At 40.1% G+C, this 13,181-nt stretch overlaps 1 protein-coding gene across 1 annotated transcript in view; it reads left to right on the top strand.

The window, feature by feature from the left end:
- PKHD1 (PKHD1 ciliary IPT domain containing fibrocystin/polyductin) overlaps positions 1 to 13,181 on the top strand; it is a 455,948-nt gene that overhangs the window by 139,460 nt on the left and 303,307 nt on the right. Inside the window, 1 exon segment of the mRNA XM_007972274.3 lies at positions 8,347 to 8,559. Within this exon segment, the coding sequence (XP_007970465.3) occupies positions 8,347 to 8,559 (213 nt within the window).

The following is a 13,181-nucleotide window of genomic DNA, read 5'->3' as shown; positions in this document are numbered from 1 at the left end:
ATCCTTCTAATTCACCTAATTCTTTGATCCACTCTCACAAATCTTGCTACTTCCTTTTCTTATTCTAGCCTTTAAATGTTGATGGTTGACAGTTCTTTCCCTACCTTTACCCACCTTTTCTTCTGTTCTTACACTACATGTCCTCCCTGGGAGACCTCATTTACTTTGATAATTTCAACTCCTCGTTATTCAACAAGTATTGAGTGATCACTTACCGCATTTCCCATGTGCCAGCACTGTTCCAGGCACAGGGACTATGGCTGTGAACAAAACAGGCCAAAATCTTGCTCTCACGGTGTTTACTTCTAGAAGGAAAACGGTCAATAAACAAAATAAGCAAATTATAGTTTTTGTTAAATTTGCGTAGTACCATGGAGAAAAATGCAGCAGGAGAGGTGGATAGGGAATACACATTGGAGGTGGTGGTTGGGGATATTGGCACACAGCAAGAGCAAAGGTTGTGAGGCAAGGGAGCAAAAAGGAATATTGGAACAAGTGGGAGAACAGAGGCAGATCGGGCCAGAGAGAACCAGTCCTGTAGGGTTTGATAGGCTTTGACTCCAAGTATGATGGGAGTCATTGAAGATTTTTGGCAGAGAGGTAACATGATATGGTTTACATGAGAAGAAGCAATGGCAGCACTGAGTGCTGTTTTGAGAATTGATCCTGAGGTAGAGGATAAGGGCAGAAACAGGGAGCTGAGTTAAGATGCTGTTACAATAATCCACGGGTGAGATGAGAGTGACTTCGACCCCAGAAGTAGATGTGGAGGTGGTAAGCAGTTGGGTTATAGGGGACGTTTTGAAGGTGGAATGCATAAAATTTCCTGAAGTATTGATTATGGAGTGAGAGACAGTGAAGGTTAACTCTATGGTTTTTAGACTTAGCAGTTGCAAGGATGAAGTTACCATTCATGGAATGGGAAGGACTGAGGGAAGATCTGTGGGGCAAGACAAGGAAACGAGTTCATGGATACTCATAGTTGAGAAACTATGAGACATCCAAGTAGAGATGTTGAGTAGGCAGTTGGGTATGTGAATCTTGAGCTGAGGGCAAGGGCTTGGAGATATAAATTTGGGAGTCATTGACAATTAGCATACGATGGTGTTTAAAACATTAAAACAAGATGGGACAACTGGCATGGTCTACAGAGACTGAGAAGAAAAGAGTTTAGAGGACTGAGACTTGGGGCCCACCAAGTGGCAGTGGTTGGGATGATCAGAAGGAATCAGGCAGGAGAGGCTGAGAAGGGGATGCCTAAGAAGTAAGAGGAAAACCAGGTGGGTTTATACCTAACCTATTTAATTAGAAAAGTCCCATGTGCTCACTGTCATTGAGTCAATAGGGAGCTTTCTTAGGATTTGCTAAAAATGAAGACATGAAAATAGATACCAGTGAAGGAAAGACAAAACTTCTAAATACAAGAATTTATTCTTCTGTTCTTTTATGAGTTACTAGCACTTTCGCATTTTATCAGGTTTTCTTTAGAGATTCAATACAATGTATAGAATATAACACATGATGAAAATCTGATGGATAGAAACACTGGATTTTTAAAATAGAGATGAGAAAATGAAAGAAAAACAAAGAGGCTGGGCAAGTGAGGAGAGGGAGTTTTAGGAAAGGGGTGACCAAGTGTGTCAAATGTAGCTGGTCACTCAGGAGGACTGAGCACCGAGCCTTAGATTCACCAATGTGGTTGCCATCTGTGGCCTTCACAGGAGCAGTTTTGCAGGTTCATCAGGTAAAGGCCTGACCAGAGAGGGTTCAAAAGACAGTTATGAAAAAGAGTTGAAGATAGTAGGTATAGCCACTCTTTTGAAAACTAGTATTGTATGGTAAAATATTTATACTTTAATTTTTTTCTGTAAGGGGGAAAATAGAATTGTGTATTTGTTTTCTTAAAAAAAAAAACAACAAATTATTTTGTGGTTGTTATAGAGGATGACTAATTGTTGGGTTAGCCAAAAGCAGATTTTGATGTACTTTGCAAGCATTAGCTAGCTGCTAAAAGTCTCTTTTACTTCCCTTTAAAAGAAACAAAAGAGATGTTTAATGGAAAGAGGTGATTACATGTAAAAAGTTGTGTTCATTTATTTATTTTAGAGGGAAGTAGCAATAATGATGGTTGATTGATTTTTATAAAATTACCCAAGGTTACTTGTGGGACATAGTCAGCTTTCATGAAAGTCATAACAAGCAATTTAAGGGTTACAGCCAAAGGCTGATTTCAGCCCTGCTCTTTATTTCAGCATTTAGAAATGGGGTCAAGCTCTATAAAGTATAGAATAAAGTCCTCCCACAGCCCTCCCATACTCAAGTGACTATCCTTTAAAGCAGCCCACTGTATATTTATTTTAAACTAATAAAGTGTGAGGATGAAAGTCTTGGTGCCTTGGCACAGAGATAGATTAAGTATAAACTTTATCTTCTTTCACACAAAGAAAGTTTCATTTGTTTATCTAATTATTTCAGGCAAAAACAGCTGAATTCCTCATCAAACTTTCTTCTAAATGTACCTAGATTTTCTTATATTTGCCACTAAGAAAGTGGGGTGGGGATGCTTTTTAGCAGGTTAACGATGTTCATATTAATTAATTAGTCCTGTTTATAATACTCCTGACAACACAAATAATTCATTTTCTTTGGGATGAGTTTTTCTCCTTTCATTAGCATCATTATTAGTTCCTCTCAGTAAATGATGTTTCAAAATTTCTACCAATTTGTTGCAGTATATTTAATATTTTGCTTCATGGTAAAAGAGACAAAGACCAGGTTTATATATTTACCCACTAATCCTTGTAATCTGTTTCAAATCCTTTTTGGAATAAGATGAGGTATATCTTCATTAACAAAATTAAAATAAATCATGTATAAACAAGCCATAGGCAAACTTTCTTAGGTTCACACATGTTTTTCCTTAAATGTAACTATGAGAACAACCCTAATTAATTGAGAGCTACTGGGGAAGGTTTGTGGAAATGGATAGGATCTGAGCCTTTTGGTTGGGTGGTCCTGGGTTCTAATGCTTGGTTCTGTCTATTCTGGGCTGGAAAGGTATGAATACCTCTTAGCCACATTCTGCTCTGTGAAATAAAGAATGTGATCTTGATCTCACAGACTGGTTTTGAAGGTCATTTCAGACAATATATCTACAGATTTTGGCACATGGTAGGTGCTGAATAAATTTTAGCTTCCTTGTTTTCCCTGTAGTCTTATTCTAATTCCTGACTGTGCATCTCATATTTTGCTCAAGAGAAAATTTAGTGATTACTGCAGCACAAACAGGGTCAGGAAAATATGAGCCTTGTGCCTCCATTAGTGTCCCATGCACATCTGACTGCATTCATAAAGATGTAGACGTCAAGTGTTCTAGAGTTGAAAGGAACCCATGATTCTGCCTTCCACTTTGCGGATGAAACCACAGATGATTGATAGGCACTGAGTAGGAGAGATTTAGGACCTGAGTAATCTGAGGCCCAGCAATTGTATGGGACTTACTGAGGCTCATTCAGAGGTCAATAGGAGACTCAGAACAGGAACCTTGATTTTGTTCCCTGCCTTCACCACTTGCTCATCAAGGTCAGTTTAGATTTCCTGACTATTTACAATGTGGAAGTCCTGTCATGCAAATCCATGTTCTACCAGTTGAATGTAATTGTTTAGGACATTAATGACATGTGGCTGTGAGGGAAAATTTTTAGTTAACATAAAATTTGATCTGTAGCACAGGTCACATTTCTTCCCTCTTGTTCACGGTGGGATCCATGATTATTACTGCGTTTCTATGTAATGACAATGAAAGGAAAAGAGTCAAAATTGTTGGGGAATCTTTTGGAAGTTTGGTAAGCAGTATGGTACTGCTCTGGCATGGAGCCTGTAGACTGACCTTGCTGCTTTACCTTAGAGTATGAAATATTATATATGACAAAATATTTCAAAAGGACCAGTAACAGACAGATGTTGGATGCAGATGGTCTAGCAGTGCTCAAGTGGTAGGGTACTTAGAGAAATTGAGCAGGTTGTAGATCTAATCACCTGGTGGGTTCTTCCTGCCAGTTGCACAGACAAAATCGATTTGGGAAGACCATGGCATTGCAGTAAAGAAAGCATTCAATTGATGCAAGGTCATCCACACCGTTTGGGGGATGGAGTTATTACCCAAATCAGTCTCCCTGGAGGCTCAGAGGTTAGGGGTTTTTCAAGGATAGTTTGTTGGGCAGGGGACTAGGGTATGGGGAATATTGATTTGTTGGGGATGACATCATAGGGGTATGGAAAACAGTCCTTGTGTACTGAGTCTGTCTTTAGGTAGGGGCCACAGGACTGGTTGAGGCTTGGGTCATGAATCTGAGTGAAGTCAGCTGGTGGTCAGAAACACAAAAGTCTAAAAAAAAATCTCAAAAGACAATCTTAGTTTCTACAATAGCGATGTTATCTGTTGCAGTAATTGGAAAAGCTGCAAATCTTGTGACCTCTCGAACAATGGCTGGTAATCATTTAAATATGCTAAACATCTTAGCAGAATTTTGGCCCCTCTTATAATCCTAGCCTTGTGGACTTTCATTAGTTTTACAAAGGTAGTTTAATTTTGGGAAGGTTTATTATCATCCTTGTTTAAGGTTAGACTATAAACTAAATTCCTCCCATAGTTGGTTTGGCCTACACCTAGGAATGAGCGAAGCCAGCAGCCTGTGAGACTAGGAGCAAGGTGGAGTAAGCCAGGTTAGATTTTTCTCACTATCAGAATCTTTGCAAAGATGGTTTCATAGCAATAATGGAGGAAGTGAAGACGGTGAGTGTGATGATAGCAACAGAGACCATTGCATTGAATAGATGTCAGACTTCAGACCAGGGATCTATAAGAATTGTTTCAATAAATCTCACCTTAATCTTCTGAGGGTGAAGTTCTTACCATGCCCATTTTCCAGATGGAGAAACTGGATACCTAGGCGGGGTGTGTTGTTCTAAATTGTGGCTGAAAGAAAAGGCCCTTGAAGGGTTCTGGTCCAAGTATACATCCCGTGACTGTTACTGATGGCATAGAATTGAAGAAAAGAAGGCTTGAGGAAGAGAGCTGAGGAAAGCTGAAGAGAAGTTAGGGAAGAAGTAGCCTCCATATTTGACTGTTAAGTCAAACATTTATTGATCACTATCTCTGCACTAAGATGGAGGTAAACAGTTGTCAATGAAAAGAGTGAAACTCTGTAAAATATTTGAAGAGATTAATTCTGAGCCAAATTTGAATGACCATGGCCTGGGGCACAGTCTCAAGAGGTCCTAAGTACATGTGCCCAAGGTGGTCAGGCTACAACTTGGTTTTATAGGTTTTAGGGTGACATAAGACATCAATCAATACATATAAGATGTACCTTGGTTTGGTCTGGAAAGATTAGACAAGAAAGTACAGGGGCTTCCAGGTCATAGATGGATTCAAAGATTTTCTGATTGGTAATTGGTTGAAAGAGTTAACTTATTAACTTATCTAAAGACCTGGAATCCACAGAAGGGAGTGTCTGGGTTAAGATAAGTGGTTGTGGAGCCCAAGATTCTTATTATGCAGATGAGGCCTCCAGGTAGCAGGCTTCAGAGAGAAAAGATTGTAAATGTTTCTTAGCAGACCTAAAAAGGTTACAGACTCTTAGTTAGCACTCTCCTGGATCAGGGTAAAGATCCAGAAAAGGAAGGGAATTTTCTACAGAATGTAGATTTTCCCCATAAGAGACAGCTTTTCAGGGCCATTTAATATATTTTGGGGTAAAATACTTCAGTTTCTTTCAGAGCTGGCTATCTGTCATGTGTTGTTATACTAGAGTCAGGTTGGAATTTGGTGTCTTATTGCTACAGAGTCTGTTTTGTCAGTCTTAATGTCTCTGTTTTAATGTTAATGCTGGTTACTTATGTCTGTATTCCAAAAGGTGAAGGGTATAATGAGACATCTCTGACACTCCCCATCATGGCCTGAACTAGTTTTACAGTTTAACTTTGGAATGCCCTTGCCTAAGAGGAGGGGTCAATTCAGTTGGTTTGGGGGGCTTAAAATTTATTTTTGGTTTACATGATAATGACTAAAGTCATTTTTGCCTTTTTCTTTTCTCCCTCTCATTTCTCCAGTGCATGTTTAACTACTTCCAGCTGTGATTTCTGGAAAGCAACAAAAACTCAACTCAATAACTTGGCACTCTGGATTTATGACTACATTAGCAGATGAAGAGTCTTTGCCCTCTACTGCCTCTCACCACAACTCTTCTTATTATAGTAGAATCTGCCTTTCGAGACATTTCTGATACTTTGCTCTCTCTACATCCTTTGCCCCCCTTTGCTTATTGAGACACTATGTGGGCTTATAGATTAAGCATAAGAACAACATCCTTTCTGAGAAAATGGGAGTGTGTGTGTATGTGTGTGTTTGTACATGAAGAAATAGAGGCACTTAAATCAGAATCTCCAAAAAGATATGTCCATTCATTCATTCACTCAACAATTAATTGTGTATTGAGTGCCAACTACCTACCAGCAACTTTTCTAGACACCAAGAATTTAGAAGTGAACGAAACAAATAATTTCCCTCAGGAAGCATGCATTCTGGTGGGGAGAGGGCAGAAAATAAAACTGTAAATATATAATATGCCTGATATCAAGTATTACGAGGAAGAAGACATTTAGGCAAGGAGCTAGGGTGTGCTATTTTATATAGACTAGAGAGGGAAGGCCTCAGTGAGAAGTTAACATTTGAATAGTAACAAGGGAGAGTGAGCCATGGATATAACACAACATTCTGATAATTCCGATAATATTCCAGATATATCTGATATTTCTGATAATTCTTATTCATGATATTCACGGGAATGTCAGAAGAACGTTCCAGAGGGAAGAGCTTATGCACAGGCCCTGAGGCCTGTTTGAAACCTAACAGGCAAGCCAATATGTTTGGAGCATATGTGTGAACAGGTAAGCGTTAGAAAACGATATTAGAGAGGTATTGGAGGTTAGGTAGCAAATCATGAGGGACCTTTTGTAGCCCAGTGTAAGGACTTTGACTTTTATTCTGAGTGAGATGGGAAACTATTGTTGGATTTAGAAAAGAGGACCTCTGGTGTGTCTGATATAAAGACACAACTCTGACTACTTTGTTACAGGATGGAAGAGTCTAGTCTGGTGTTTTTGTAAACCACTTGCAGGAGGAAGATGGACTAAATAGCTTATTGAGGTTAAAGTGTTTATGTATATGGGATGCTTTAATTAATTTGACATTATTGAGAAAATTCTATGTAAAATGTAAATATTCTAAACCCTTTTGAAGAAAGATATTATAACAATGAAAATATCTTTTTAATTTTTAAATTATTTAATCTCATAATACAAAATAATTCTATTATAAACTAATATTCTTATGTTACTGAAAATTTGGACATCAGAGCAAAATGGTATATGTATTAGTTAAGGTTATCTGGTTGCCAATAAGAGAATCCAGCTGTTCTTTTAAAAGTGGAATTTGTTGGGAAGATATTGGGTAACCTACTAATCAGTGGAAAACAGTCTGAAAAATCAGGGTCAGAAATACATAGGAATCAAAGCATTTGATGCAAGCGGTGGGCGGTGGGGCAGGTAGGGAGGTGGGCAGGTGGGCGTCTCAGAAGCAGGTGTTCTTCCCAGGCTCCTTAGAATGCCACCACGGGAACTGAGATCTCAACATTTCCTATCTCTCTTCCCTTTTGCTCCATATTTCTCTTAAAGCCCGAGTATGTGACTCTGGCCATAGTAGGATAAGATGTCTTGCTTGACAGTTCCACTCAGCTCTAGTTAATGGGGCAGAGCAATACCTCAAGGAAATTAGGATATGTTAACAAAATAAAGTATAATGGAAGCTGGTCAACTAAAATGCTACAAGTGCCACAATGTTAGCCCTAGTTACATTTCCTTTTACTATAATTCTTACAATTTTGGCACATCTTCTTCTAGCCCTATTTCTTGTTTATGTGTTTATGTCCCAGGTTTTTTTTTTTTTGTACTTAATTTTATCTATTGTTAAATGGTAAAGTTAGTGGTCTTCTCCTACATTATTTGACCATTCCTAAATTGCTGGACATTTAGATTATTGTCATGAAAATGTAATAAATAAAGCAGCAGAGAATAGTAATAGCTAACCTAAATTGGCTAAATCATAGTGCTTCCACTCCTGGATGTCTGGTCTACCCTATTGTGATTCTACAAGAGAGAGCATGATAAAATAAGTTTACATTCCAGCAGAATTATTTAAATGAAGCGGATTTTATCAGGCATTGAAACTGACAAAACGGTAAGCCTTATCCTCCCAGGGACTGACAATTCTCCCTTTGTCCATAGGGGGCAAGCTGATTTTCATGGCCCCAGGACCCATCGAGCTCAGGGCACATGCCATCCTTGTTTCTGATGGTGGAGAGCTCCGGATTGGATCTGAAGACAAGCCCTTCCAAGGCAGAGCTCAGATCACACTCTATGGGAGTTCCCACTCAACTCCCTTCTTTCCCTATGGAGTCAAGTTCCTGGCTGTGAGGAATGGAACTCTTTCTCTGCACGGTGAGTGAGGCAGTTGATCAGAGGAAATGAAGTAGAGCTGTGTCTAGCAGTGGAAACTGATAAAACTGTTTAAAAGTCCTTGACTATAGTTGCTCAGCCAACCAGGTCAGTTAGAGCAAGGCACTATTTCCTTAAAGAACAAGTAAAACTGTTGTGATTCCTGTGGCAGAGTACACTACAGTTCCCAATTATTTGCTCCCCTTTCTGTAAGAGGATATTGTGTATACTTCCACCCACTGTTAGGTGACTTTCAGTGCCTCCTTGTGGGTGGACCATGCTTCCCGGACCCTTTGCAAGAGCAGACTTAGCCTTGCACTTGCTTTGGTCGGTGGAAGGTGAGCAGAAATGGGGGACTGCATGGCCAAGTGAAGGTTTTAAGACCTGTTATGATGCTTTAGCCATTGCGTTTTCTTCCTGCCACTTGAGAATAGCCTGTCCCACATACGGGCAGTTCCTTCTGTTTAGAACCTGAATGAAGATGACATGAGGCAGTGCTGCAGATGACCTACTGCTTTTACGTATGTGAGTGAGAAATAAGCCTTTGTCTTAAGTCACTGAGATTTGCATTTGTAATTGCAGCGTAGCCTATTGAAAACTGACCGATACAATTACGTAGCTTGTACAGATGTCTCTTAACATGCAGAAACCTGGTATCCCAAATCAAATACAGACAACCTCATTTGGTTGTTGAATCTCTTCCTGTTTCCCCCAACCACCTAACCCGTGAGCAGTGTTTAATTACACTTCTACTTAGAATCCTCTTACAGATAGGTGGGGTGTTTAAGGATTCCTAGGACAAAAGAGAGCAGGCTACAGTGTGTTTCCGCTCCAACTTTATTTGCTTTCTGATCATCTCATTCCATTTTGCAAAATGGACATTTTTTTTTCCCCCTTGAGAGTCAGAAAATTACCAAGTGTGCCAGGATAATCCTTAGTATCAACTGTAAAATATCAGTATAAAATAATGAGTAAGCATATTTCAGTGGGTATTTATATGCTTTTGGTTGCATAGCATGAGCCAAAAGCAGATCAAAAATATGGGCTCCAGAAGGTGACTCAATCTCCAGAAAACATAATGTAATTTACGTTGATATTTCTATATTGGCAACACAAAATAATCCACTTGTCATGGGATAATTGCTCTAGATGAGGGTATGGAGCTGTGCTGAGGAATCTGCCATTTTTCTCTGTCCAGACTCTGTCTCATACCGACCGCAGGCCCCAGTCATTATTTATCAAAAAGCATGCTTGTGTCTCTTTTGGCTTACTATGAGAGGAAGCAAGATCTTTTCCTCAAACATTTATTAAGTGTTGACTGTGGGCTACCCAGTGTGCTAGACACTGGGGATCAAATTTTGTGAGGTTAAAAATATCCCATAACTCATTGGACAGATATTCAAAATGCTTACTATATTAATTCTGTGATCGACTTCCAAGGAGACTTTTTTTCCTCCTATCTTCATTAGCAAACAACAACACTGATTTTGTAGCCCGGGATCTATTCCCATGTCAGCCATGGTTTTCACATGTTTGCTCTAGCTTAACGGCCTCTTAAGCCACCAACGCAATGTGCTGCTTTTTACCAGTAAAAAAACACATCTGGGGAATAAGTTAGTGTATATTTATGGTTCAGCCAGCCCATAGATCGTCCAGAGGACCCCAGGCTTAGGAGGAATCCTCAGAGTTGAAAGCCACTGTCCCGTATGATGCAGATAGCACAACTCTTACTGAAAATAGGAATTCAAATGAGGAAAAATGAAAACTCTCCTAATTATTTTATTCTGCTTCTTTCATTCCAAGCTCATCCAATTCTCATGCTCTAGTGTGAAGAATCAGTGAAAGAACTCATAAATATACCTTTTGTGCCTGTATTTTAAATGTACCTTGTGCATGTAAGCCTTTGTGATTAAGCAAATGTCAAGAAAATCCCTAGTCTCATTGCTTACAGTCAATATGGGGAAATTGAGGCAAAGTAGATGCCTCTAATATGTTTCAAAAATTCTGTAAGTTCAGAAAAAATGCTGCTACTCCAGCCATCTGATGTTACTGGATATTGAGAATGAGACCTCCTCTCCCTCTGCTTTCCTCATTTCCATCTCCTCCTTCCTCTTTCTCCTCCCTCCCTGTCCTTTCTTCTTCTCCCTCCTCTCTCTCTCTCCCCCCTCCTCCCTTTCTCTCCTCCCTCTTTCTACTTTATTCTCTTTCTCCCTCCTCTCTCTCTCTCCCTGCTTTCCTCCCTCCCCCTCCTTTATTCTCCTTCTCCCTGCTCTCTCTCCCTCCCCCTTTTCCCATATTCTCAGATTAGGCCATTTTCTAAACTGGTTAAACATTTCCCAAAGCGTTTAGGACAGATAATTGGCTAGGATCACCTGAATCACAGAGCTTGCCCATTGAACATGGGCAAAGATCAAGCTGTTTCCTCTCTGATGTGATGCTGCAGCATCTCATGCATTTGAAAGAAATATTATGTAGAAAAGAGCTCAGCCATTTGGGTGACAGGGATTCCTTTCCTGATGTATCTGTCAGAGAATTGCAGCCCCATGTGCAGCTCATCTATCCTCTCCTGTCACTTCTCCCTCACCACCTGAGGTCTCAGACAGATTTTCCCCTCCAGCATGGTGGTATATCATGGCTAAAATCATTACATAATTTCACTGGCCTTTTGCCAGGGCCAGAGGAGGATCTAGTGACACTGGGGCTTTAGGAAAAAGTTAATTTTCTTTCACCGTCGAGTGTGCAAAATAGTGAGCAACTTGATTCACTGCTTTGCACCCAGGAAGTCCCTAAAGACCCAGCATTCACTCGGCTTCCCAGGATAACATAATGAGGAGATTCACCGACTTTGGTGCACAGAAGACCCTTTTGGGGAGGTTTTTGTAAATCTAGATTTCTGGGCCTGGAAATGTACATGTGATGTGACTCAGGTGGCCCATTGACTACACTCGGAGAAACACTGATTCTAGTGGTTAATCTAATTGGAATCAGAAATGGGCCCCGTTCTGCCACAGATCAGCTATGACCTTCAACAGATCTCTAAAAAATCCAAAAAAACACAGTTCCTGCTTCATAAACTTACTGCTCATGAAGTGCTCCAGAGTGTCGGGCACACAAAACACAGTGTTAGTTATTGTTATTCTGATAAAATCCTTTCCCCTTTCCAAAAGCACTGAGTACCCATCACTGATTATCTTGTATTTTATTTTAGGTATGAGAAAATGTGGGGCATGGTGGTGGTGGGGGCTTCTGTTTCAAAATCTACCTAGAGATTTTTCTCCATATTAATTTTATTGTCTATTTCTTTTCATCAAAGTAACAGAAGGGTTTTAACCTGGGATATCATGCGGTACCCACATTCCCAGGCATCTTCTGTTCTCTTCCCACCTCCCAGTCAACACCTTTAGATTTTAATCTCTCTTGGTGCAGCTGCTTCCCAGTCATGGATAACCACCATTCCCGGGCGTGGTTACAATAAAGGCTTTCTTAGAAAGTATTTGTATGGGTCCCAGTATAGTCCAAAGCAGGGCACTGCCCAGCAAACGAGGCCCTTGGCAGACATTTGGTTCCTAATATTCAGCAGCAATGCTGAATGGATTCTAATTTAACGCCAGCTCAGATCATGTAGAATCACACAAATGGTCTGCATGTCAGTCCGATCACTTTCCTACCTTCTCCCTCCATCTCATTCTTTATTATTGCCCTTTGAAAAAATCAGCTGCTCCAGCTGATTTTTATCTTAGATTAAAATCGCTAAGCAAACAGGCGTTGGTGTTCAGCTGTCACAAGGCAAGATGGAGTTGAAAGCATATTTCATGTATTTCTTTGAATGTAGGAAAAGTCTCACACCCTTATACACTCACACCTGCACATACACACCCACACACAGCACCATCTTTTCTGTTTCTGTTTGTTCGGGAGTAGATGAGACAGGTTCTGAGTTGCTGGTGGAGTTCAGATTGTTTAGTAACTTCTGTCAGCTGCTCACTTTGATGCGTTAATATGACTAAAGGGTCTCAGGATTCCTCCTGAGTGGCGGTCTGGGGTTTGGGTAGCTATAGTCAATAAGGAAATTTCACTCTTGCCTTTTGCCTTCATCACTCTGTCTGCCAATCCAGGTTCTCCACTCCAAACTGAGTGCCAATCACTTGTCATTTTTCAAGTGGGTTGCTGTCAGCCTGGGCAACTTAAATTTTTGACAGTGTAATTATGGCTCTTGCTTCCACAGTGGGAGTCTGAGCAGGATGGTGGAGCTTTTATTGATTGTTCAGCAGGGAAATTTATCAATGTCTCTCACTTCATTTCCAGTTCCTCCCTGAGAAATTTGGCTGACAGTTCCTTAGGAGAAAAACAGTCTCATGGCCTTGGCTGGACTTCTGTCTTTGTCCTTTTCAAGAAATTACAATATATAGGCATTAAATATAAATGGAAATTCCTGAGAAAAAGCAGTATGTGGGGCATGATTGAAGAAAGCACGAGTGCAATTGCAAGGAACATGAGAATTTGGTAGGAATAAAGAAGAAAAGCAGTGGTCTAAATAAGCAAGCTTAGATATAGTTTGTTTTCCTTCTAAAAGTACCAAGTATCTGCATGTAAATTCCATGGTTTCTACGAGTACTGTGTGATGT

The sequence above is a fragment of the Chlorocebus sabaeus genome, chromosome 17 (genome assembly GCF_047675955.1).
Source record: "Chlorocebus sabaeus isolate Y175 chromosome 17, mChlSab1.0.hap1, whole genome shotgun sequence".
Classification (NCBI taxonomy): Eukaryota; Metazoa; Chordata; class Mammalia; order Primates; family Cercopithecidae; genus Chlorocebus; species Chlorocebus sabaeus.
Note: the sequence above shows the minus strand (reverse complement) of the source record. Positions and strands in the feature narration are given on the sequence as shown.